Source organism: Gymnoscopelus microlampas (assembly GCF_963454915.1).
Source record: "Gymnoscopelus microlampas genome assembly, chromosome: 14".
NCBI lineage: Eukaryota > Metazoa > Chordata > Actinopteri > Myctophiformes > Myctophidae > Gymnoscopelus > Gymnoscopelus microlampas.
The window spans coordinates 45947868-45975730 of record NC_139951.1 but is presented as its reverse complement, the minus strand read 5'-3'; the positions used below and the strand labels follow the sequence as shown (position 1 = coordinate 45975730).

The window sequence follows — 27863 nt, the reverse complement described above, 5'->3', positions numbered from 1 at the left end:
GAGGGGGGTCCCCAGTTCAAATTTGATTATTTTGGGGGGTCGCGGCCTGAAAAGGTTGAGAACCACTGCTATAGTGCGTGCCAACGTGCTTAAGACTAGAGAGTGACATTAGATGACGGTGGTCTGTGTTTGTATACATTAACTTCTTTGCCGACTACAGTACATAGAGCCCGTATGAACACACAGAATGGACAGAAGATGATTTCGAACTGCTACCACCACTTACATGACTACACCTGATGCAGTACCTTATTGAAGGAACACGCTATTATACATTTAATAGCTTCCATAGTGAATTTTTGTAGATTGGGTGTTTTTTTTTTAGAGATAGGTAATGTGGTCATCGCCACATAGTAGCTCAGGCTGTTAGCTTCTCAACATTTACAAACAGGCTGTCTACCCGACTCACTGTGTTTTAATAACAAATGACTGAAAACGGGGCATCGTTACCCTGTCTGGCTTCACGTGTATTGTGTTTCATTTGTAAATGTATATTTCACTTGTAAAGTCTTTCTAGAGAAGCTTCTGTATGCGTCTGTATGCTGTAGTCGTTGCACGAAAACCTGTTGGTCTACTCTAGATAGAACCTGGGTCACCCTGAAGGAGTCATTTTTGCCTTGCCAATGGCTTATAATTAACATTTTCCTGTACTTGAAAGTTACTTACACAGCCACTTTTTTTCTACTTGTAGCAGATGCACTGAATGTAAAGGCATTCAGAACTGTAGTCATTTTCTATGATAACACATGGTATGGGCTGTTCCCCGAAAACAGCCGATCTACAAGCGTACTGCTGTTGATTGGCTATTTTTCGGAGAAGAGATGTAAGGTATGTGTTTCATAAAAATCCACCGTAGACATATATGAGCTACTTTCTGTCAATAACTTCCGTGCAGGTGATTATTTTTGTAAGTGTTAGAGTTTGGAAGCGCTCGTTTTCAATAACGCAACGTCCTGCTGCCTCCTGCATTGTGTGCAAACGAGTGCTTCCAAACTCCAATGCTCCATGCTGCTCAATGTTTTGCCTCTCAGTCTAGATGAGGGGTGTGTGTCCTGGTGGCAAAGTGACGCATGTGCATACTCTCTATAAGCTGACTGAGCAGAACCCAACAAGTTGTGGCTTCACTGATTACTGTCTGTCAGTCTCATCAGATCACTGAGTTTCAGTTGAAACAGTTCACTGTCACAGCAGGCTGTGCCACACGTTACGACGCCACCCAGAGCCTTATACCTGACAGGTGAGCGTCTCAACTTCATTTCATTGTTGTTGTATTGTCCATGTTGTTGTTGTTGTGAGCTTGTAGATCTGCTATTTTCAAAAGATTTGTATACATTTGAAAACTTGTGAAAAGGGACATTTTGCATAATGAGTACTTTATACTATACTTTTAAAGTACTATATTCTGACAGTAATCATTGCTACAGAGTGTTTGTTCGGTCACAGGGGTCTCTCCAGCTCTTTAGTAAACAGAATATAGTACATTTTCAGGTAGGTGACAACATTTAAGTCAATCAGGAGAGGGCACTGAAAATGCTTTTTCTGTTTAATAAAGAGCTGGAGAACCATGGGAGACTCCTTTTATTGAACAAACACTCTATAGCAGTGAGTACTATCACAATATAGAGCTATTTAACACTTATTTTAACAAAAGTAAATCACTTACCCTACTTTAAGTACATTTTGATACCAATACTTTTATACTTTTGTACTAAGACCGGATCCCCGTATTTCAAAAGACAATGCTTAGTTTTTATACTCCAGGTCCCAATACGTCCAAATAGCAAAGAGACATAGAAAATGCATACCAAACAAGAGCTTGGGTCTGAAGAGGATTTACATTTAATTTTTTTTCAACAAACGGTTGATAAAGCACTCTTTCTATTTGAGAAGTTTATGTATGCATAAGCTTGGTGTGTGGGTGATGATATTACATTTTTTATGAACCCTCTCCTTCTGTTTTAATCCTTAAATAATTAATCCCTCGTTTTTTCCCTCAACACTAAATATATTTGCATAAAATAGCGGATCTACAAGCTCAAAACGCGTCGCAGGGTGACGCATTTTGAGCTTGTAGATCTGCTATTTTTGCTATTTTTTGATTGGAATCCTGATTTTTTTTTTAAATACTAGTCGTTAAGCTACTATAATATAGACTGAAGTAATTAAAGCGGGTCATGTTTGTATGTTTGGAATTGTAACAGCTGTAACAGCAGTAATATATCAGTACTCCTATATTAACCTAAGGGCCGCATTAAGTGAAGGTGGGGCCGCATGTGGCCCCCGGGCCGCCAGTTGCCCATGTATGGTATACACACACACACACACTGTCTTTAGCCGAAGGCCTCACCAGCAACGACGTACAGGACATGAAGTACTTATTACAGCCAGGGTAGAACATTGTGACAGGTATGATTTATGACAAACATCCTCAAACCCCCGCCGTATATACCATTTCCCTGCTTTCCTCCTATAGACATGTTTGAGTTACATGCATAGCACATACGCACACTAGGGCTGCACGATATGGACAAAAATGTATATCTCGATATATATGCAAGATATCTCTATCGATACGATACAATATGACTATTATTATTTTATATTTTAACTGTAGAAACAGTGAAAACTAAGCATTTCTTTAAAGAAGAAACTGCATAATAATTACCAAATGGACGTGGAAAAGTGCAGTGTTATTGACCAGAACAGACCAATCACTGTCAAACGTGTCAATCAACATGAACATACTGTAATCAAACATTTTGCTGCAGCTCTGCTTTGACAATTATTCAACAGTATTTTACATCTAACAATGCTAAGCATTGTTTTACAAAAACGGAATATCCTATTCCAAAATGTATATAGGAAATTCATATTTTATTGATCATAAAAGACCAATCACTATCTTAGCCTGCATTTAGATAAGAAAGATCAAAGATACTGCAGCTCTTCTTTGACAATAGAGTAACTAACAACAACAGTGCAAGTGCTTGCAGTCTTCAAAAAACAGCATAAATATATAGTTACTTAACTATTTTACTCATCAGAACATTAGTGCAACAGTCCAACATACTATAGAGAATCAGTAGTACCTCTTATTGTATTGGTGAGTGTATGTAAACATTGGACAGCGTAAGTAAACAATCTTTCCATTTACACATTCAGAATAGAGGTAGGTGCGTCTTGGTACTATATGAATGTGTGCATAAAAATAGATTAAACAAAAATAAAAGTAAAACGATTCACAGGAGGCAGGCACAGGCAGTGATCACCCCATGTGCACACAGTCAGTGCACACGCTCCCACCACCTCGTACAATCCAGCAGTCAAAGTCTCTCAGTCTCAAGTCCCATCCCTCTTGTTTCACCATCTCTGGCCACCCTGTGCATTAATATTTGTGTGCACGACTTCTAGATATTCTTTGCAAGGAACACCAGCTGATTAACCATTTCTGGCTTCAGACAGGATCTCTCACAACTTACAATATTGTCCCCCGTGCGGAAGACTCTCTCCGAGGGAGAGCTGGTGGCTGGCACACACAAATATTGTCTTGCCATGTTGCTGACTGAGCCAGGGAAAGTTCACCTGGTGTTTATTCCACCACAGAAGCGGGTCCTCTTCATTGTCAAGCGGCGTGACCAGTGTTCAGGTCAGCTTCTATGGCAGCAGTGGGTTCAACTGGTGCTGTGGCACATTTAAAAGCAACACATTTGTAACAACAGCATAATATTGGGTTGTGCAGGTGAGATATAGAAAACCCTGTGGGGTTTATACAGTTAATATCATCTCATTTAACAGCAGGGGCAGGCGCACGGCTTCACAGGTGCGCTCCCCCCCCACTTCTAAAATTCTGGACATCTGCCAGTGCTTTCTTCTGCTCCAGGATCCTGTCAATCATGAGCAGCCTGGATCCGCATCGAGTTTGCCACTCAGTGAACTGGAAGTGCTTCTGGGCCTTCTCAAGTGCCTGCACCCTCTTTTTCCAGCTGTGTGAGAAGTGGCACACCAACTTTTTGCAGACGGCTGCTGTATGGCTGATCCGCTTGTCACTTTTCATTGCATTTTGATGGAGATGTGTACAAGCACAATATATAAATTAACCACACATTAACACAGATTGTTCCATCTCTCTCTCCCCCTCACTCACCCTCTCTCTATGACTCTCTCCCCCTCACTCTCTCTCACTCTCTCCCCCTCAATCTCTCCCCATCTCTATCTCTCTCCCCCCTCACTCTCTCTCCCACTCTCCCCCCCACTCCCCCCCCTCTCTCCCTCTCTCTCCAACCTCTCTCTCTCCCCTCTCTCCCCCCCTTGTATACTTAGCTTGACAAAATTTTAAGGAAAGCTGTTTAATACATTCCAAGTACAATTCCATGCAATATTTGTGACTATACTGTATATTCATACAGTAGCACTTGCATGTAGGGTTGTTTCTGAAATTTAAACTGCCCGTTGTGCTGGCCTACACGAGAACGATGCAGTCAGAAACAATCCAAGTTGGGAATACATGCCCTACTTATTTTACTGCACACTTATCATGTTTTTGCGTGGGCCCTAGCTGGGCCAAAATACATACATTCCACAGGCAGTACAGGCACTATTGCTAAATGTCAGTGTTACAACTGGATTTTCAGCAGGTATAGCTATCTGTATCTCTGCCACTAGTAATGGTGGAAAAAATGACTTGAGTAAAAGTACAAAAGTATTGGTATCCAAATGTACTTAAAGTACCAAAAGTAAAAGCACTAAAATGTTCCACATCCACAATCCACAAGATCCACAAGCTCACAATATTTTCAAATAGCCCAGGTATAAAATGGGGCTAGTAACTAGTAACTACAGTTTTCAAAGTAAAAGTACAATATTTGCCTCTGAGATGTAGTGAAGTAGAAGTAAAAGTATAGACAATTAGAAATACTCCAGGAAAGGAAAAAGTACCTCAAAATTCTACTTAAGTACAGTACTTGAGTAAATGTACTTAGTTACTTTACACCACTTCTAGAAATAGACAGCAGATCGTGGATCAAAGTCTATCTACAGAAGTACTGTATAGAGGAGTAATACATTAAACCAGTAAGGTGTTACGTATTGTTTTTGGCGGCAGAAAAAAATAGGAGATTCCTGGGCCTGGGACTATGAGGGGTTATGAGAAGGTCTTGAATCTTGATTCTCTTTGATTCTCAGACTCCTGGGTCTTTGGCCATGAAGGACTACGAGGAGGCCACGGCCTTCCTTGGACGGTGGGGCCGCTTCCAGCAGACCGTGTTCTTCCTGCTCTGTGCCAGCACCGTTTCCAGTGGCCTCAGTGCGTTCTCTGTCATCTTCCTGGCCGACACCCCCCGCCACCACTGCCTGGTTCCGGATGTCAACCTGACTGCAGAGTGGCGCACGGCCATCATCCCGGTAGAGGTGAGCGCCATGACGCCGGTGTATTGTTCTTTACCACAGTGGTTCTCAACCTTTTTCATGTCAAGGACAAAAGGATGTGTACTGTATTTGGCCGCTGTAATAATTTTATTCTCTAGGTCATTCAAAGTCTGGTCAGATGATGTGGATGAGAGAAGTTCATTGAAAATACAAGGTGATGTCTCAGTTATAGCAGCATAGAAGAAGAGCAATGCATCGGGAACACATTAAGTCTCAAACAAGCGTCCAAGTTAACATGTTCTCATTTATTGAAACACAAGCAGTCACATATATACATTGACAGAATTAGTGTTGGACAGCCCATCGAGGCGGTCTCGTATGGGCGTAGCTATTACACAAATAAATTTTGCCTATATGTGTAAGTGAGTGAAGTGCAGCATAAGTGCAGCAAAAGTTCATCAGATGAGATAAGCGAAGACATCGGCAGGGCCCCTTTGCCACATCCTGGGCAGATGTGCTGTGGCTTTCCAGAGACCTAAATCGAGCAACGTCGTCAGGTTTTCACCACGGGTGAAAACCTGACGACCCCCAGAAGCAAAGATTTGAGTACAAATGTTCGCTTTGAAAAATATGTATTCATAGATTTGCACAAATGTTCACGATTTTAAAAAAAAATAGCAGATCTACAAGCTCATATCGTGGAGCTCTATGAGCTTGTATATCTGCTATTTTTGAATAGCCAAAGTACAAAATATGGATAAAGGGGTTAAAATGATGGTACCCCCCGGCCCCCCCCCCCCCCCCCTGTCCTGACATCAGTGGGGAGTTCATTCCACCACTGTGGGGCCTGAACAGAAAAAAGCCGTGACCGTATAGTTCGACCAGAAGGACCACTGAGCGACGGGGCAACCAGTCGCCCCGAGGCGGCAGACCAAAGTGGTCGGGCAGGGGTACACACGGCTAATTGCACTGTAATGGAGGTTATTATATTTGACCAGGTGGTGAACGGACAGGAGGAGCAGAGCCGATGCCACCGGTACAGACTGGACGAGGTCAGGAACCTGTCCGCTCTGGGCTACATCCCCGGTCGGGACGTGAACCTCACTGAACTGAGACAGGAGAGCTGTGTGGACGGATGGAGCTACAGCCAAGACATCTACCAGTCCACCATCGTCACGGAGGTCAGTGCGTGCGTGCGTGCGTGCGTCAGTGGTGGAATAAGTACTCACATTATTTACTTAAGTAAAAGTATCAATACTGCAATGTAGAAATGTACACACTTTATTTATTTATACACTTTCAAGTTAACACTACACAATCCATAACTTTAGTGAATACGATTTTATTTTGAACCAAAGGTGCGCCCGGAAGTGTCAATCTTCCTTTTCTGTAAATTCTCAACCTGCAGTTTGACCTGGTATGCAGCAACCAGTGGAAACAACCGTTCACCTCCTCAGTGTACTTCCTGGGAGTTCTGTGTGGATCCTTCTTCTCTGGACAGATCTCAGACAGGTATTTGAAAACCCCATGGCATGATTATTTAATAATGACCCATGACGCTCCGTCTCTTCAGGCTTGTGGGGAAATGGCCTGAAATGAACGAGTACTTCACAGCCTTCCTACAGAGTTGCAGTGGGGTCAAAAGTAAAATATGTGTCTTTTAAATGTAGTGGAGTGAAAGCAATCAAAAAAGTATACCAAAAAAAATACTCATAGATACAGATACTCATAAAATGTACTTAACCCATTGAGACCTGGAACCTGTCATTTTTAGATTTGAGCTAAAAAGCATTATTTTACACTTTGGGCTATTCAAAAATAGCAGATATACAAGCTCATAGCGCGGCACCGAGTGCTGCGCTACGAGCTTGTAGATCTGCTATTTTTGAAAAATCTTGAAAATGTGTGCAAATCTTTGAATATATATATTTTTAAAGCGAAGATTTTTCTGGGGGGGGGGGGGTCCCTGGAACAACATATTTTGATGGGGGTCCGCAGCCAAATACATACAATTTTGGGGGTCCTTGACATGAAAAAGATTGAGCACCACTGATATAGAAACATATGTTTTTCAGAATACTGTTGAGATTTAGGAGACATCGGCTTCAGGTCTCAATGTTAAGTGCAGTACTCAAGTAAATGTACACCGATAACTGTCCATGTGTGACATAAGGAGTCATGGTCATGGTTATGTGATTTGACCTAGTCAGTTATCCTGTGTTATCATTGGTCTATCTGGTTTATAATCCACCAATAATAACTAACAGTTTGACCGTTTGTCCAGATGTGTATGGCTGGCCTTTTAAAAATAAAATGACTTTTTTTGTATCCGTGAACGTGTATGTTGGGTGAAAGTACCACTTCTACATGATGTTTTAGTAGAATGACAACTTTTTATTTTTATTGTTATAACTGCTCAAAGGCCTCTTTTGATTAAATGATCCAGATAATAATAATAATAACAATAATACATCAGACTTATATTGCGCTTTTCTAGTACCCAAAGTCGCTTTACAAAACAGCTTAAAAACAATTTTATTAGGAGAAAAGAAAAACAAAAGAAAACATTAAAAAGGCTAAAACAAGGCTAAGACTTAGGGGAAGAAAGTGAGGTTAGGTTTAGGCAGGGAAAGCAAGTCTAAAGAGGTGGGTTTTGAGGGAGGCTTTGAACACGGCAAGAGTGGGGGCAGCTTTGATGTGAGGTGGGAGTGGATTCCAAAGGGTGGGGGCCGCAACTGAAAATGCCCTGTCACCCCAGGTGCGTTTTTCTTTATTTTTTTGGGGAAGTCCAGGAGGTTTGCGTCGCCGGACCTGAGGGAGCGGGAGGGTGCGTGGCATTGGAGGAGGTCAGAGAGGTAGCGGGGGGCCAGGTTATTGAGGGCTTTGTAGGTGGTGATGAGTATTTTGAAATCAATTCTGTGTTTAACTGGGAGCCAATGAAGGTCATGGAGTACTGGGGTTCTGGTGAGGAGGCGGGCAGCAGAGTTTTGGACATATTGAAGTTTTTTGAGAGTTTTAGCAGTGGCACCGTACTTCATGGATGTATGTTGGTTATTGTCAGTGGTGGAAAAGGTAATCAAATGTTTTACTTAAGTAAAAGTATCAATACCGCAATGTAGAAGTACTCTGTTACAATTAAAAGTCCGGAATTCAAAATGTACTTGAGTAAAAGTACGTATTGGCATCGAAATGTACTTAAAGTACCAAAAGTAAAAGTACTAAAATGTTTGAAAATAGCAGATCTACAAGCTCACAACGCGTCGCGATGCCACCACTGCTAACATGTAAATTGTAAATTGCAAAGGAAAGAGAAACAAAATACATGTTGGCTAATTTTGTCTCCTTTTTGGTTTTTTTAAAAGGTTTGGAAGAAAGCCCATCATGTTTGCAAACATGGCCGTCCAGACACTCTTTACCTTTGTGGAAATCTTCTCTCCCTCGTGGACGGTGTTCGCTATCCTCTTCTTCATCGTTGCTTTGGGCCAGAACTCCAACCATATTTGTGCTTTTGTCATAGGTATGCAACAACTACTCACACGTGTTGACAGTGGTGGAAAAAAGTACTCAAATGTTTTACTTAAGTAAAAGTATCAATCCTGCAATGTAGCCGGAATTCAAAATTCACTTGAGTAAAAGTACAAAAGTATTGGTATCAAAATGTACTTGTAGTACCAAAAGTAGAAAGTGCTCATCATGCAGCAATGTCCTTTTTTCACAAGTTTTCAAATGTATAAAATGTATGCAAATCTTTTGAAAATACACGATCTTGTGAGCTAATAATCAAAATCTACAAAGTAACTATTAACTAACGTTTTCAAATAATCGTATTGGAGTAAAAGTATAATATTTGCCTCTGAGATGTAGTGGAGTAGAAGTGAAAGTACTGAAAATTGGAAATACGCCAGTAAAGTAAAAAATACCAAAGAATTCTACTTAAGTACAGTACTTGAGTAAATGTGTTTGTGCATATCGACATTATTGCGAAATGAAGTGTCTAGGACTCTAGGTTTGTGGAAATCTGTGGAACTCGGAGGAGCTCTAACCGATAAAGGTGTTTTATTTTTGGTGTATTTCTCTCCCTCTGCTTCCCTTCAGGTACTGAGATCTTGACAGGAAACGTGCGTGTCCTGTTTTTGTCTCTGGGAATGAACCTGTTCTTTGGTGCTGGCTACATGATGCTGCCTCTCTTTGCTTATTTCATAAGAGACTATAAGTACCTTCTGCTGGCTTTAGCTCTGCCAGGCCTGCTCTACATCCCCCTCTGGTGGTGAGTTGCAGTCATTGTTTACAGTTTACAGTTCTTGGCATTTAGCAGACGCTCTTAATCCAGAGTGATTTACAGTAAGCAAGGACACAAGATAATACATAATAATACACATAATACATCAAATGCATAAAAATAGTAATCTAATAATAAAATAATACATAAGTAAACCAATAATCTAATACTAACTAATACATACGTAAACCAAGAACCTATCATCAGCCTGTACATTGAAACTGTACACTATAGGATGCCAGGCCAACAATGACCTGGCATCTGTCTACATAACATGCTATTTATATAACATTATAGCCTTTGCATAATCCAGCAAGGTCGTCAAGGCTAGGACAATTGAAGAAGAAGCATCACTACTGAGCCAGTTTTTTTTTTTAAACTCATAATATTGGGGTCTTAATATTATCACTATTACCTGTGACAGCTCACTGTAGTATAGATGCAAATATTTATTTCATTCTTTTATTAATTCAAATTCTGAGGGTTTTTTATTTTATTTATTTACTTATTTTATAACTTTTTATTTCATTTTTCAGGAGAAAAATAACAGGCACTGAATCCTTAAAGGGATATTTCACTTTCAAACATGTTTGGGGTCATTTTTTACGTCTACTCAGGCTTTTGTGAGCACCCAGAAGTTGCTTTATTCAGTATATTTAGATATTTGATATTCATTTTATCTGACACGCCCCCTTCCTATACAAATCCATTGTAACTCTATTTTAACCATGATGGATTCATTGAAAACACCCGTCCTTGGTTCTGGTGACTGATTGTCCTTCTAATGTGTGAGGGGGCGTGTTCTTTCAATGACTTGCTTTTCATTTATTTTATTCTATTTATTTGTCCATTTTCCAAATCAATTATTACAAAATGAATTTAAAAAAAACACGGCCCCCTCACGCGTTAGAAGTACAATATCAGTCACGTTTAACTGGTATCCTTCTTTGAAGCACTACATTGAAACTGCATACACACTTGTGCACTTCCTCTGGATAAGAGCATCTGCTTAATGACTAAATTATAACGTAACATTTTCAGTATAGATTTGACGGTTATTTAAGTTTTTTGGAGACGTCTTTTTCTCTCAAAATTATTACATTTTAAAAGGATGATATTTTCTGTATGCTGTAATCACCTGTATGGGACCATGAATTGCTTTTGAGGTGAAGCCCTTCCGACTGTTTGAGCGTGAACCTCTTTCTACATGTGTTCCATAACCAAAGCGTGGACCTTCTCTCTCCCACCTGCGAGGCAGGTTCATCCCAGAGTCTCCTCGATGGCTGATCTCTCAGGGAAGAATAGAGGAGGCTGAGGCCGTACTGAGAGAAGCTGCTAAGAAGAACCACGTAGAGGCTCCGAAGGTCATCCTTGAAGGTTATGATGTAAGTTGACTTTTAAGTCATAGCCATACTGTTTAACCTTTTCAATTACATGTATTTCTAATATATATATAATTCTTCACTTGCATATTTTTCACAATAACCATTCCACATAAATGTGTTGTGTGACCACTTCCCTAAACACTATAAAATACTATTTGTAATCCCAATTTTCTGGCCCCAACACTGGGAATCGCATTTCTAACAGATGCTGTAATGACCGCGTAGCTACCTGAGGTGTCACCAAAAATACTTCAAAAAGCATTGAGCACAGACGTTTTGGAGTGCAAGGCGTGAAGCCTAAAGGTGAATACTAAAGCCGAAAGGTGAATACAGTATAAAGGGCCCTGCTATACATCTAACATTATGTTCAGAAATAGACAGCGACCATTATATTGATTCAAATTTGTCTTTGATGACAGCCATAAACGCATAACATTTTGGCATGGAGGGAGAATACACAATGAACTGATGCTTTGTGTCCTGCAGAGCAGTGGTGAGATGTAACTAAGTACATTTACTTAAGTACTGTAAAATGTTGAGGTATTTTTACTTTACTGGAGTATTTCCAATTTGCAATACTTTTACTTTTACTCCACTACATCTCAGAGGAAAATATTGTTCTTTTACTCCACTACAATCATTTGAAAATTTTAGTTACTCGTTACTTTTTAGATTTAGATTGTTTTTACTAAACATAACATTAACCACTTAAGCCCTATATATATTTCGGCTGTTTTCAAAAGATTTCTTATACATTTTGAAAACTTGAAATGGGACATTCTACATAATGAGTAGTTTTACTTTTGGTACTTTAAGTACATTTTGATGCCAATACTTTTGTACTTTTACTCAAGCAAATTTAGAATTCCGAACGTTTACAGAACATATTTCTACATAGTAGTATTGATACTTTTACTGAAGTAAAACATTTGAGTACTTTTTACACCACCGCTGCAGAGTGACATGGCAAAAGACAGATGCGAGCCAGTGAAGCGCCACAGCGTTCTAGACCTGCTAAGGTTCACCAGAACCAGAAACACAACACTCATACTCTTCCTAGTGTGGTGAGTATCCACACTCACCTTATCACACATACTGTGGAAGGGTATATGTCTATTATAATAATAATAATAATAATAATAATACATTTTATTTATAACGCACTTTACATTCTCACGAATCTCAGAGTGCTACAGATTAAAAGCAGAGCATAAAAGCAGCATAGGCAACAAAACAATTTTAAAAGACCCAACCAGGCTAAACTAAGAGGGCCAACATTTAGAATTTAAAACTCATACGAAAAACAATCAAAGTCAGTGAAAAGTTAGAAAAATGCTTTTTTTAAAAGGTAGGTCCATTTTTAAAAGCATCAGTGGACTGTGGCGCTCTCAGGTGGTCTGGGAGGGCATACCACAGACAAGGGGCTGTGTGGCAGAAGGCCCGGTCGCCCATGGTGCGGAGGTTGGTGTCAGGCACAACAAGAAGGTTGGTGTTGTTGGAGCGGAGGCTTCGTGTGGCAGGTTTTGGGGTGAGGAGTTCTTTGAGGTAGGGGGGGGGCGTTGCCGTAAATGCACTGATGGGTGAGAAGGGAAATCTTGTATTCGGTCCTGAAGGAGATGGGGAGCCAGTGAAGTGAGCGGAGGATGGGTGTGATATGGTCATATTTTCGCACTCTCATCAGGACCCTAGCAGCGCTGTTTTGGATGTATTGGAGCCTTTGGAGGCTCTTGCTAGGGATCCCGATGAGTATCTATAAGTATGTGCTTCTTTTGCATGTCTTAAGACACATAGACGTAGTGGTGTAAAGTAAGTACATTTACTCAAGTACAGTACTTAAATACAATTTTGAGGTCTCACCCATTTTCAACCTATCTTGATATAATAGGTCCTCACTAATGCTCATGATATAATGATACCATTTTTTTCTAATCAGTCTGTGTCTCAGAGGATGGCTGTAGAAGACAGTTCAGAAACCCATCTACCAGTGACATCATCGATTGGGAATCCAAGCTAATAGAAACAGCAGGCTTTGTATTCCTGGAAAGTTGCAATGCAATAATAGATCCCATTGTTCTCGCCTTAATAAAAATCTGAATCAAAAAATGATTATCTTTTTGGGAAAACAAATCCTGCCTAACGATGATGTCACTGGTAGACAGGTTTCTGGACTGTCCACAGCCCTCCTATGAGACACAGACCAAGTAGATTTTTTTTAAAGAATTTAATCATGAGCAATGAGCATTAGTGAGGACCCATTATATGAAGATAGGTTGAAAATGGGTGAAGTCGTCCTTTAACTTAAACTTAAATACAAATACATTGGACATAAAAAAGACAATAGAATTTTAATACCAGTCATTAAGCTACTAATATAGACTGAAGTCATTAAAGCGGGTCATGTTTGCAATTGTAACAGCTAAAATCAATAATATATCAGTATTCCGTTATCAACCTGCGGGCCGCATTAAGTGAAGGTGGGGGCCGCATGGTCATGCATGTACCTATCTATCAATCTGGCCATCCATCTATAGCAGGGGTCTTCAACAGGCCAAGGACCCCCTAGCTGAGAGAGAGATGAAGCAGGGACCCCCTACTCTATATTGTATAAAATTGTGTTTCAGATTTTTAAAGTTTTTTTTTTACTTAGTCTGCTCTTTTTTCCCTCTACAGCATACCTCTTTGCCAAAAATAGCTGCGAGGCGTTGAGAGCTTGTAGATCGGCTATTTTCGGCTAATGTTCCCCTCAGAAAAGGAATTCTAGGATTCAAGTGGTTAATGTAAAAAACGAAATACTATCACACAAAGATTTGGCGGACCCCCTATAGTAGCTCTGAGGACCCCCTAGGGGTCCCGGACCCCCTGTTGAAGACCCCTGATCTGTGTGTGTGTGTGTGTGTGTGTGTGTGTGTGTGTGTGTGTGTGTGTGTGTGTGTGTGTGCGTGCGCGTGTCCCTCCTCCCAGGTTCACTATAAACAGTGGCTTCTTTGGCCTGTCGCTGAACACATCCCGTCTCCACGGCGACCGCTTTCTCAACTGTTTCATCTCGGCGGCCGTGGGGGTGCCGGCGTCCGTCTCCAGCTGGCTGGCGCTGCAGTATCTTCCCAGGCGGCTGACCGTGGCGCTCAGCATGGTGCTCGGAGGAGGAATGCTGTACTGCATTCAGCTGGTGCCACAAGGTGGCTGTAGGGACCAGTGTCACCGGCTTCGAATGCTATCAATGCATTGAATGGGAGATTATCACGTTTTATCAGACCATTGAATGGGCCAGTAGGTGACGAGTAGGCGATACACGGACCTACCCGCGATTTGTCAGACCATTCATTGGGCGTAATCAGGAGCTACTGACCTAATTTGGAGGCGGAGCAGTCCCCACAACAATATTTACGATTCTGTGCCTATCGGTACATAACTCCAACGGCGCTGAGTAGGCTTAGGCGAGCGTCGCACCGCTCAGGACGGTAACTCGGTCGCTTTAGCTCCCTCGGTGGTCCTTCGCGGGGCTCCAGCTCGCCTGAGACTGCGCGCCTCCGTCATGGTCCGAAACCAAAACAACCAAAACCGAAACTGAACTATTTAAGTCATCTCCGTTGGTAGGTCAGTATGTCTTGATAACACCCAATGAATGGTCTGATAAATCACGGGTAGGTAAGTAGGTCGCCTACTTCGCCCATTCAATGGTCTGATAAAACGTGATAATCTCCCATTCAATGCATTGATATCATCCGAATCAGGTGCCAGTGTTGATTTTGACAACAAATTTTGTTTTCGTTTTAGTCATAGTCTTTTGAATCAAATTCCATTTAGTTTGAGTCATAATTTAATCATCTGAAAGGTTTTATTTTTTGTCTAGTTTTAGTCGACTAAATATCATGAGATTTTAGTCGACTAAATCGACAGTTGATTTAGTCGACTAAAATGTATTTTGGCGTTGCCTTGATGGCGTCATAATGGCTGCTTTTACACTTGTTACATGCTGAAAACAGACGATCTACAAGCTCACAACGCGTCGCAGCACGACGCGTTGTGAGCTTGTAGATCTGCTATTTTTAGAGCGCAACACCCGGGCGCAACCAAACATAAAATGACTTGTCTTTTAGATCTACTGGATCTCTTCTCCACTTGTCCCTCCCTAACATTTTAGTCTAGTTTTTAGTTGTTGATGAAATTGTCAATATATTTAGTCTTAGTTTTAGTCGTCGTAGCTTAGTTTTTATTTTGCTTTTATTTAGTTTTCGTCAGTGAAAAAAGGTAGTCAACGAACATTTTTCATCATAGTTTTAGTCGACGAAATCAACACTGCTGTAGGGACTTTATCATAGGAAACTAATGAATCTTGGAAGTTACAAGACTACTCCTTCTCAGTCTAAAGATGAAACAAAATGTCATCCTTAACAGCATTCCATACCACTTTGGGACGTAATCTTATCTAAAGGACGAAGGCCAGGCTCCAAGAGTGGCTAACTTGGCATTAATGCCAAATAAAACCAATGCCAGTCAGAGTTGCGTGTGCGTGTGCGTGTGCGTGTGCGTGTGCGTGTGCGTGTGCGTGTGCGTGTGTGCGTGTTTTGGATATATTCAAACACTTGCATGCATATGTATGTACACAAATACATACATGCATAAATATACACACACACACATACTGTACAACATATCTAAATAGATAGATACATGCATCTATTCTACTTTATTCTCTTCTATTCTTCTGTTTGCTTAGGTCTACCTGACCTGTCCATAGCACTGGAGATGCTGGGTAAATTGTGCATTTCCACCAGTTTCCAAACGATTTTCGCCTACACCGGAGAGCTGTACCCAACAGTCATCAGAAACACAGCTGTTGGCACCTGTGCCATGGTTTCCAGACTGGGCGGTATCCTTGCTCCTTATGTCATGCAACTGAGTAAGTTTCTGTCCATATAGAGTAATATTTATTACTATTAGTAGTAATAACTACTATTGCATCTGAACAGATACTTCCGAAGTGAGTTACTGGCACAGAAATGGTGCAGACAACCATCAAATGACACAGGTCAAGGGTTGGGATGTTTAAGATCTACATTCTTGAATAGTTTGACTTATACTTGATGGCAGCGAAGCTTATCCCATCGTTCGTTCCTGACCCATCAAATGTACTGTTGCTACTGTGGGAAAAGATCTCCTCCGACCCCAGCCTCCAGCTGTGTAGATTCTGCTCTAACTGGGGGGGGGGTCGAAAATATATATGTATATTTATATATTATATTATATATAAATGTGTGGGAACCCTGTGTAGTGCTGCTGCAGGGAGCATCCCCAAGAGTAGAAGCGTACCACCAAGTCAATTAGTTAATTAATTAGGCGTTTCCTGACAGAAGTATTATGGTACTTCAACACTTATGAACTCCCATGCACATGCTGCATACTAAACTGTTAAGTCATTAAAATGTGCTCTTCTCCATATGCAGGTATATACTACAAGTATCTACCATATCTATTGCTGGGTTCTCTGGCTCTTCTGTCTGCCCTGGCCACTCTCTTCCTTCCGGAGACCTTTGGTCGACCTTTGCCTGAAACTATCGAGCAGATGCCTGTGAGAGAAAGGTATGCTTCCTGGGAGAATTTACCAGTCGTGATCTTGGAGATAAAGATAGGACATTTTGTCCTACTTTTTTGGGGCATGTTTTTAGGCCGGAAAATAATGTTTTCCTTAATGCTCAAAAAATAGCAAGAATAGCCAATCTACAAGCTTGTACATCTGAAGTTAATGCAATTTCTCCTACGACGAAGTATAGGGCTTCTTTAGTGGTTATCTGCATTTATACACAACACTAATCCTATGCCTTTTTCTTTGCTAGGATAAAGTGTGCATGTTTCGTCATTCCAGAGGATGAGACTCCATCTGTGCCCCATCTACGACAACATTCTACAAAATGTTAATGTTTGCACATTTTTGCATACTTTCAACCATACATTTATGATTTATGATCGGAATGTTGACAGAGAAATACAAAAAAACAAATGAAATGCCAAAAAATGTAATACCCCAATGAAATCATACAAATGGTGTAAAAATATGCCTTTGCTTAGTATGTACATTTATTAAACTCCTCTCCCTGGAGGTGGCCTCCCTCCATGCTCCTCCCCTTGGAGGCGGGCTCCCTACATGCTCCTCCCTCCCCTGGCGGAGCTGAAAGAGAGTGAGGAGAGAGGCAGGCCGCCTCCAGGCTCATCGCCGTACAAAGACAGAAAATGAAGATCTAGCCCATACATGGGCAACTGGCAGCCCGGGGGCCACATGTGGCCCCCACCTTCATTAATATCAGACTGATATACTGATATAATATTGATTTCAGGTGTTACAATTCCTAACATGCAAACATGACCAGCTTTAAATACTTCACTCTATATTAGTAGCATAATGTCTAGTATTAAAATTCTATTGTCTTTTTTATGTCCAATGTATTTGTATTTAAGTTCATAAAGTTTAACTAAATGCATTTGAAATGAAATAAAAAATGTACTTTTCAAGAAACGGTTCAAGAAATGGCATAAAGAGTACTTTATACTTTTGATACTATTAGTAGTTGTAGAAGTAGTAGCAGTATGTGGCCTACATACCCTTTTCATGTCCTTTAGCCTGTTGTACTCATCCAAGGCATCGTGTAAAGGGAAAATAGTTTATTTAAAACAGGTTAGTGACAAGCAGTGATCCTTACACACGTTTGCCCTAAAATATATATATTTCAAACTATTGTTTGTTTGTGTGGAGGCAGGAGCTGATTTTCCCCCTCTGTCCAATCGGGCGGACCGTCTCAAGACTCAGGAAGCACCATGGTGCTCAAGGCAGAAGGCGGTGAGGGCTACGGGGAGGGTGCTGAAAGTGAGTGACAGGCGCGTCACTCCCGTTTTTTTTTATCCGCTGGCTGCAAAAAACTGTGGCCGCGCAGAACCTGCGTTTAACGCTAGCCGACCATGTTTTGGTGGGAGCGCGCCCTAAAGCAATATTTCCAACGTCAAGAATTCATCTCGCATCATCCATCATCATCAACAGACACAGTGGTGGAAAAAGTACTCAAATGTTTTACTTAAGTAAAAGTATCAATACTGCAATGTAGAAGTACTCTGTTACAAGTAAAAGTCCGGAATTCAAAATTGACTTGAGTAAAAGTACAAATGTATTGGTATCAAAATGTACTTAAAGTACCGAAAGTAAAAGTACTAAAATGTTTGAAAATAGCAGACCTACAAGGTCACAACGTGTCGCGAAAAGTGAAGTTCCCCGGCGGGATGAAGACTAAGGTCAATGCACTTCCACAGGTCTTCAGAGCTGGGAGGAAACATCTGTACCTCTGGACATTTTTAAGAACCACTTACAAACACTCTGGTTTAAACAAGCATTTGTGGAATGTCTTAGATTTTATTTTTGAGTGGTGCTAGCCACTCAAAAATGACTTGTGTCTGGCCTCAACAGCTGTGGCTGATTGCAACACAAAGATGCAACCAGTTACACTAATTATACACAAACAGCATTTTACAAACATTTCAGGGCAAAAAAATTAAAAAAACAGAGCCAAAAATGTTCAGATTACATTTATATTTATCTTCTTACTAAATATTTCATGTTTTCTTGCCTACTATTTTCTCATAATCCTTGGTGTCTGAAAGTGTGTGTGTGTGTGTGTGTGTGTGTGTGTGTGTGTGTGTGTGTGTGTGTGTGTGTGTGTGTGTGTGTGTGTGTGTGTGTGTGTGTGTGTGTGTGTGTGTGTGTAAGCGCCTGCCTGCCTGCCTGCCTGCCTGCCTGCCTGCCTGCCTGTCTGCCTGTCTGTCTGTCTGTCTGTCTGTCCTCCTGCCCCACTCTTATCTGATGTGTGCTGTTGTCTGGGTACTTGGTGGTTGTTCCAGTTTTGCTGTTGAAAGCTGAAACCTGGTTGTACTGAACTCTAAGCTACCTCTGACCCTCATGGTACAACATCTGCCTCAAGATGAGCTCCTTGCTTTCAGCACCATGCACAAACTGTGAACCAACAGCCACAAGAGTATAGTATAATAATAATCTTGGATGGGTGCTGCTGTTGGACAGTGGGGTCCTTGCGGGGGTTCCAGGGAGTCCCAAGCTCTGTGTGTGTGTGTGTGTGTGTGTGTGTGTGTGTGTGTGTGTGCAGCTAAACAGATTGCACAATACTGTGCAATCTCTTCTACTATCGGTAGCGTGAGTACTTTTACTTTTGGTACTTTAAGTACATTTTGATGCCAATACTTTTGTACTTTTACTCAAGTACATTTTGAATTCCGGACTTTTACTTTTAACAGAGTATTTTTACATTGCAGTATTGATACTTTTACTTAAGTAAGAAATATGAGTACTTTTTCTACCACGGATGTTAACTGAAAACAAATTTGACTGAGCAACTTTCAGTTGCAGTTGAGTAATGTTTCACCAGGAGTACAATAAAGTAAATACGCGTTATGTAAATAAAGTATGTAATAATCATCACAATATTGCTGCCAACATCATCTCTTCCATACAGCTCAGCCATTTTTATCCATCCCCTGCCTCCCAATTAGTATGACAACCAACATGGAATTAATATAATGGTAGCCATGCTTCTACACATTCGGCACCCTGACCATGGCCTCTCGTATGAAGTCAAACACATAGCATGAATAGAGCCTCAGGTAGCGAGGTAGGTATGTATCAGTATCACCATTCACCATTAAAGTGAAAAACGTTTAAAAAATCCGGCAACACCGGTCGCAAGTTCGCAACACAGCTGTATGATGATTTAACGTGTCTGAAAAACGAGCTGAAAAACGAGCGACGTTGACATTTCAAGATATGTCGTCTCGGATGTGGGAATTTAGAAACAGAACTAACAGGTGGAGTTGCCACTCCACCTGTCAACCCCGTGATAATGAATGAGAGGCCTTCCGGCCAAAGGTTAAAGACCCCCTGCAGCTAAAAATAATAGGTACAAAGTCTAATTTGTACCTATACTTCCATTCGTGCCATCAATAATAGCAGCAGGAGGAGGTAGCTATGAGTAGCTATTATTATCTGGATCTTGTGATTATGTCTATGTCTATGTGGGTCTTGTGTATGTATGTTTACTGTGTGTTGGAGTTTCTTACTATCTGTAACATAAATTGCCCAGTTTGGGACATAAACTTGAACTTACTTATTGCCATGACATGTAGACATGTTAGGAATTTGGTTTGATGCAGACAGTGGAGCGCAGTTTACAACAGGACTGGTGCAAGACAGGACAAGACAGTGCAAACCACTGTCTTTGTAGCTATTAAAGCTATTAAAGTAGCTTCTTCATAATATATATATTTTTAAAGCGATATACTGTAGTTATAGCAGTGACTGAGACAACAGACTGAAAAACTATGCTTAACTGAACTGAACCAATGTGGCCCGCACCCCAAAATGAGTTTGACACCCCTGCTGTAGAACATAACTCCAAGGGCATTAAACTTAACACTTTTTCAAACCATAGTAGGACACTTGTCATCAATCAATCCATTTATTAAGGATTGGCAACCGAGCAGCATAGAGCAAAGCTTAGCATAGTAAAGTGGATAATAGACACTTGTGTGCGGGAAAAATGTTTTGGGGGGACGGCTCTCAGTTTGTCATCTGTCAACATCTCTCTGTGTTTCCCCGCCCAGCCAAACACTATAACCAGGAGAGAGAAAACATTGTATTACTCAGGAATCAGCTTGTACCTGGTGCTGTGTGACTACAGATCAACTACAACATTCAACATTTAAATTCCAACGACTGGCAAGGACCTTGGATTCATTACTTTAAAGGTAAGGACAGCTGCACCAGAAAACCAACACATACGTTTGATGGTGTTACATTTTACAATATCATTGAATGACTGTATTGCACATTATACTATCATAAGACGATGCTGATGAAATCTTTTAATAATGTCTTAATTAAATACAAATGCAGTCTATTGGGAAGCACTTTGTGAAGTCAAATATTATACTATATCAGGGTTTGTTCAGGTTCAGATAGAGGAACAGTCCACTATACAGTATGTATGAAGTGCATTTCATGTTTAATATTTAATACTGCATGTCATGAAAACGTCTGAAAACAGGGCGGGGCATATCACAGATTGATTGGCATGTTTTATTCACTCCCTCGGTCTCACCTCACTCGGACCAGGACATGGCTTTACATGAAAATGCATTTTATTTGTAAATCTGTGCATATGAAATATGCACAGATCATGAAAAGCTTTGAATATATAATATATAAAGCCAAAAAGAAAATAGTTTGTTCCATGCAGGGACCTCCAGATGCAAATATTTGAGTTACAAATGTTCACGTTAAAATATATATATATATTCAAAGATTTGCACGCATTTTCAAGATTTTTCAAAAATAGCAGATTTTTCATAATAGCAGATCATATCGTGGCACCGAGTGCCGCGCTATGAGCTTGTAGATCTGCTATTTTTGAATAACCAAAGAAATCCCCAAAATGACACACAGATGCGTTCCAGGTCTTAATGGGTTAGAACTGGCGAGACCAACAGTTATCCACTCCTACACACTGTCGTTGCATCTCGATCTTGCAAGGTACCGAACAAGATCGAGGTGCATCTTTTAAAGCTATACTCAAATCCTTCTCTTACATCCATCCACAGCTCCCTCGCACCTGACCTGAGCAACGATGGCGACCTTTTCCAAGGCCACTGACACAATTGTCCGTCAGCTCGACCCAGAGGGCAGCCTCATCCCCGTTTACAGTCTTTACAATGCAGATAAGCTGGTTCTCATGAGGCTAGTTGTCAAGAAAAAGAAAACTTTCGCCTGGCAGAGAGCCAAGTACCAGCCATCCCTCTTCACCCTCAGTGATCTATTGCTGGATGAACCACTAAGTTTAGGTATGTCCTACATTGCAGTGGTGGGAAAAGTACTCAAATGTTCTAATTAAGTAAAAGTATCATCAATACTGCAATGTAGAAGTACTCTGTTACAAGTAAAAGTCCGGAATTAAAACATTTCTTGAGTAAAAGTACAAAAGTATTGGTATCAAAAAGTAAAAATACTAAAACGTTTGAAAATAGCAGATCTACAAGCTCACAACGCGTCGCGATTTTTTTATTGGAATCTTGATTTTGTTTTTTGGAATCCCGAAAAGTAACATTTTTATTTAATTTCAAATGCATTTAGTTATACTCATGTTAACTTTTTTTTTTTAAACTTAAATACAAATACATTTGGACATAAAAGAGACAATAGGATGTAGTCATTAAGCTACTAATATAGACTGAAGTAATTAAAGCGAGTCATGTTTGCATGTTTGGAACTGTAACAGCTGAAATCGGCCTGGGGGCCACACATGGGGCCCCCAGGCCGCCTGTTTCCCATGTATATCCTACATGGAGATTGTACTGATAACGTACGTATACAGTAGATCTCTGTTACAAAAACTATTATTAGCTAGATTTTAGATTTTAAAAAAGTACACTTTTTGCAGACTGCTACAAATATACTAAATGACTTTGACATTATTAAATGGCTTTAATGCAGGCACATGCACACAAATAAGCCAACCAGTGCCTGAGCACCTGCCTGATTGCCTTCTTGTGAATTCTGTTTTTTTTTCTCCACTGTGAACTTGTCCTTTCTTTCTTTGCGTGTATGTGATTTTTATGCATTTTATACATTTGAAAACTTGTGAAATGGGGACATTCTGCATAATGAGCACTTTCTACTTTTGGTACTTTAAGTAAAATTTTGTACTGTACCATTACTTTTGTACTTTTACTCAAGTACATTTGGAATTCTGGACTTTTACTGTATCCCCCGTCACTGTTATCTTCACAGTGTTTGTTCTCTCTCTCTCTCTCTCTCTCTCTCTCTCTCTCTCTCTCTGTCTCTCTCTCTCTCTCTGTGTTGGGGGGGGGGGCAGCATTTCTGCCTGGAAAAGATATACTCTCCTACGAGGGTAAATCCGAGGACATGGTTGATGGGATGCTGGGTGTCGAGGCTGGCGTAGCCGGCGTCACGCTGGGGGCGAAGGTCACTGCCAAGGACAAAAGATCTGTCGGCACACTCAAGAAAGAGGAAGTGGATGTCAAGAAGCTGCTGAGAGATACCAACAACAGGTTGGAGTCACAGTATTTAAATAATTATATTTTAAAGCCAAAGGTATCCTTCACCCAAAAATATCGGTTAGTCTCCCTCTGTGTTCAGGAAGGTGAACATGAAGCATGTGCTGGTGAAGCAGCTGAAGAAGCTCCGTAAGCCTGTCCTGGCCGTGCTGACGGAGAGGATCGTCACCACCAGTACCTGCACCCTCTCTGAACAGTTTAGCTTTGAAGAGAGCCTGGGACTGACGGCAGAGACCGGCACACCGGTGAGCATTGGTGGCTGAGCGTGTGATTGGATATGTGCATTGGTGTAGATGAGCATTGGTTCTCAAAGTGGGGACACCCCAGGGGTCCTTGGGGGGGTTTCCAGGGGGTCCCCAGCAAAATGTGTTAATATAGCATCACAATAGTTTTAACCTTTTATACTTTGGCTATTCAAAAATAGCGGATCTACAAGCTTGTAGCGTGGCACCGAGTGTCACGCTACGAGCTTGTAGATCTGCCATTTGTTTTTAATCGTGAAAATGTGTGCAAACCTTTGAATATATATATTTTTTAAGCGAACATTTGTTACTCAAATCTTTGCTTCTGGGCGTCTCTGGAACACGATATTTGAGATAGGGGTCCGTGGCCAAATACATATCATTTTGGGGGTCCTTGACATGGAAAAGTTTGAGAACCACTGGTGTAGAGCAGGCACGTGCACACATAGACCTCAAAGGGGTCTTGAACCCCTGCCCTTTTACCCATCTGTAAAAGTGCCCTCTCCAGACCATGACTGTAGCACTTACTAGTTTGAAAGAAATGCAAACGCACCCTTTCCATGCCGTACCTGAACGCAGCGTTCAAGATAATTGCCTTTTCCAAATTCTCCCGAACTTGAATGCAGCATTTTAATGTTGAAAGAATTGCATCTCCATTCTCCAGTATTGGCTGGAATCTTCATTATATAGTTGAGTGCGCCAGTGTGGCATCTCGCACCGAAAATAGCCAATCTCCAAGCTCACAACGCCTTGTCTACTCAGGCTTTTGAGAGCCCCACAGACAGTTTTTAAGTTGCTTGACTCAGTATTTAGATATTTGATATTCATTTTATCAGACACGCCCCCTAGCTCCCTGTACGAACCCATTGTAACTTCAAACTCCATTTTTAACATGTTAGATTCATCAGAAACACCCGTCCTTTGTTCTGGTGACTCACACTGCCCTCCTAATACGTGAGGGGGCGTGTTTTTTTGATTACTTTTTTCATCTATTTTTTGTTTTAAAAAGAAAGAAAATCTCCTCACATATTAGAATGACAAAAATGAATTTCAAAAAGCAAGCAACTTAAAACCTGTCCAGGGTGATCACAAAAGCCTGATAAGACGATAACATTACCCAATCTTTTTTTTTCATGAAGTTCATGAAGGTGGTTGTTTTGATTGTGTGTGTGTGTGTGTGTGTGTGTGTGTGTGTGTGTGTGTGTGTGTGTGTGTGTGTGTGTGTGTGTGTGTGTGTGTGTGTGTGTGTGTGTGTGTGTGTGTGTGTGTGTGTGTTTGTACTCAGGCGAAGGTGAAGACCAGCGCCAAAGTTCGGTGCGACAGAGATGATGCCATGGTCGTCCCTCCCGGCACGGTATTCGCCTACAAGCTTGTGGAACTGGACATTCAGAAAAATGGTTTCTTCGGTAAGTAGCCTGATAGGAATTTAGTTTGACTTTTCAAGGTCACATTGACCAACCTTTCTGACATCTGAAGTGCCACTGGCCCCAGATCAGATCACAGCAAATGCCAGTGGTATAAAGTAAATAAGTACAGTTACTTAATTACTGTTACTTAAGAACAATTTTGAGGTACTTTTACTTTACTGCAGTATTTCCAATTTTCTGTACTTTTACTTCTACTCCACTACATCTATTATGACATTATAAAACATACATTAACCACTTTAGCCCTATTTTATGCCTAGGCTATTTGAAAATAACTGATCTACAAGCTCACAATGCGTCGCGTTGTGAGCTTGTAGATCTGCTATTTTCAAACATTTTAGTACTTTTACTTTTGGTACTGTAAGTACATTTTGATACCAATACAAGTAACTTTTGAATTCCGGACTTTTACTTGTAACAGAGTACTTCTACATTGCAGTATTGATACTATTACTTAAGTAAAACATTTAAGTACTTTTCCCACCACTGGCAAATGCACTGTCCGGACTATATGTGACCACTGTCTGTGCATGAATGCATACCTGTATATGTGTTCATACATGTATTTTTCTCAGAGCTGTGCCTGTTTGGTGATGGAGACATTGTGTGTGATGCCATGCCGGAAGATGATGATGGACTGGTTCCCGGTGCGTTTCTATTCACTCGCACGCACGCACGCACGCACGCACGCACGCACGCACGCACGCACGCACGCACGCACGCACGCACGCACGCACGCCACACACACACACACACACACACACACACACACACACACACACACACACACACACACACACACACACACACACACACACACACACACACACACACACACACACACACACACCAATCTGGGAACCCAAAAATGCTACAGATAATAATGATGGTGGAATGCATTAATTCTCTATTAATCCACAGAGCTAGAGAACCTGCGGCCGCTGGCAGAGCTTCCCCGGTCCACTGGTTCTGCTCTGTTCCAGAGGTTGTGTGAAGTGCTGAAGGACAGAGATGCTCTCTGGGATGTAGAGAACACTGTGAGTGACACAGAGACCTGACACTTTTTATTTTTATTCAGCACCCGGTGACACTTATATGACTACAAGTCCATTCACACATCTGTCTATCAACCTGTCTGTTGTTGTCACTGTCACCTGTCTGACTTGTTAATCTCTTTGTCTTTCTCTCAGTTGGATGAGTGGTGCTCAGGTGATGCAGCAGTGCAGACTGAACAAGACGGCTCAGTCAGTCACAGCAATTCTGCAAGTGCCGTATTAGACCTGCTCAGTCACATGGAGAGTGAAGGACCTGGGACCCCTACTGGGACCCCTGGCACCCCAGGGAGCCCCCTGACTGCTGTTCATCTATTGGTCAGCGCCATGGAAGGTTAGGGTGCAAAAAACTACATAAACAGGAAGATAAGACTCACAAAGTTCTATCTTCTTTTAAAAAAATATCCTTTTAGCAGGAGCTGAGATTGTTTGACAACTCACAGGTGTACAAAATGCCTCAAATCATGAACGCAGCATCCGATTGCCGTGAAATATTGCGCCACTAGGCCAAGCAAGAAATGCCACAGAATCCAGGGGAAAAAAAGGTTGGCATTTCTTCCTTGGCCTAGTGGGGATGTGAGTAGGAAGTTTCACGGAAATCGGACGCTGCTTTCATGATCTGAGACATTTTGTACAAAACGAACTACTCCTGCAAACTTTGGAAGCCAATCTTAACCAATAAGGATGGAATATGAAAAATCCGGCACTGTAAAAGAAAAATCAAAATTGGGGCAGAGTTTCTGCCCTGGCCTCCGTGCCTTCGGCCTTGCGGATATAAAAATAGCCTGTTTATGGTGTAAAACAAAGTCATTTTCACCAATTACCTGAATGCCACCGCCCCCCCAGTCAAAAAAAAATCGCTATAACTCATCTTTTAATTATTATCATTACAAAGTAAAAAAAGAACCCTTGCTGTAAAAAAACAAAGTTGTCCTTTAAAATTGTGCATAATGTAATCTAACGTCTGTGTTGTTTATTGTTGTAGCTTTACCTGATGAAACACTGAACCTCCTGAGTGAGAGCAGTCCTGATGTTCTGGTGGCCTTCAATACCCTGGTCAGTCTAACACTGTCTGTCTGTCTGTCTGCCTGTCTGCCTGTCTGCCTGCCTGCCTGCCTGCCTGCCTGCCTGCCTGCCTGTCCGTACTGTTAAATTGTATTCCTAATCTGTGGACGTTACTGATTGGTCTGTTTGTCTGTCTTTTTGCTTGGTCTGTCATATCCTTCCAACAGCTGCACACGCTAGATCTAAAGGATCAGCAGAAGAGCTGCTCTTCTCTTCCTTTGGAGTCCCTGCCCCTCCCCCTACAGGATGACAAGGCTTTCCATTGGGTGCAACAGCTGCTCATCACGTCCAATGTGACCCTCAGGACAAAGGCTGGACGGCTGTGTGCGGAGACAGGAAGTGAACCAGGAGCGCTGCCGCTGGTCCTGTGTTTCACAGTTCAAGGACTGTCTTCTCTGTGTGATCAGCAAAATTAAAGAAGTTTGTGTGTGTGTGTGTGTGTGTGTGTGTGTGTGTGTGTGTGTGTGTGTGTGTGTGTGTGTGTGTGTGTGTGTGTGTGTGTGTGTGCGTACACTCACACACTCATGCATGCATTCTCGTCTGTGTGACAGAAGAGCCTCTGACAGACTAATGCTCAGCAGTACACATTCATTGTATTTATGCTGTATTGTGTGCTTGTAACTTGCATATTCTCAGTCCGACAGAAGGTGCATATTCTGCTGTGACATACAATCTAATATGCTTGTGTTTATCTGTTGTTTATCAGATGCTGTTATAGGGAAGCTGCATTGAAGCAGTGGGTGTGGTGCGTGAAGAGCTGATTAATGATACATGGGGAGCAGCTTTGGTGGATTGCTAGTACTGCTGCACTGGGGTTGGTTGATTAAAGCCAAGGGTGGGGTCTGTATAGACTATAAAAAGGAGAACAGCTCATTTTAGATGCAGCGCCCATGGGGAGAGGCTAGCACCCAAACTGTTCACACTGTTTT

At 41.4% G+C, this 27863-nt stretch overlaps 2 protein-coding genes across 2 annotated transcripts; both read left to right on the top strand.

Annotated features, from left to right (window-relative positions):
• Nucleotides 1–5199: 5199 nt before the first annotated feature.
• On the top strand, nt 5200–16519 carry LOC311060257 (organic cation/carnitine transporter 2-like; the record flags this gene model as incomplete). Its single annotated transcript, XM_084078393.1, has 10 exons — nt 5200–5406; nt 6363–6545; nt 6773–6876; nt 8727–8881; nt 9460–9631; nt 10902–11028; nt 12421–12608; nt 13990–14204; nt 15746–15928; nt 16473–16519. Coding segments are annotated over 10 exons (1581 nt in total), but the record flags the coding sequence as incomplete, so codon positions are not given.
• Nucleotides 16520–21701: 5182 nt separating this feature from the next.
• LOC311060256 (gasdermin-E-like) lies at nt 21702–27350 on the top strand (the record flags this gene model as incomplete). The annotated part of the gene is made up of 9 exons (XM_084078392.1): nt 21702–21915; nt 22947–23142; nt 23231–23393; nt 24676–24796; nt 25393–25464; nt 25739–25854; nt 26008–26203; nt 26855–26925; nt 27102–27350. The coding sequence occupies 9 exons, from the start codon at nt 21702–21704 to the stop codon at nt 27348–27350; spliced, it is 1398 nt and encodes a 465-aa protein (XP_083934518.1).
• Between the last annotated feature and the right edge of the window lie 513 nt (nt 27351–27863).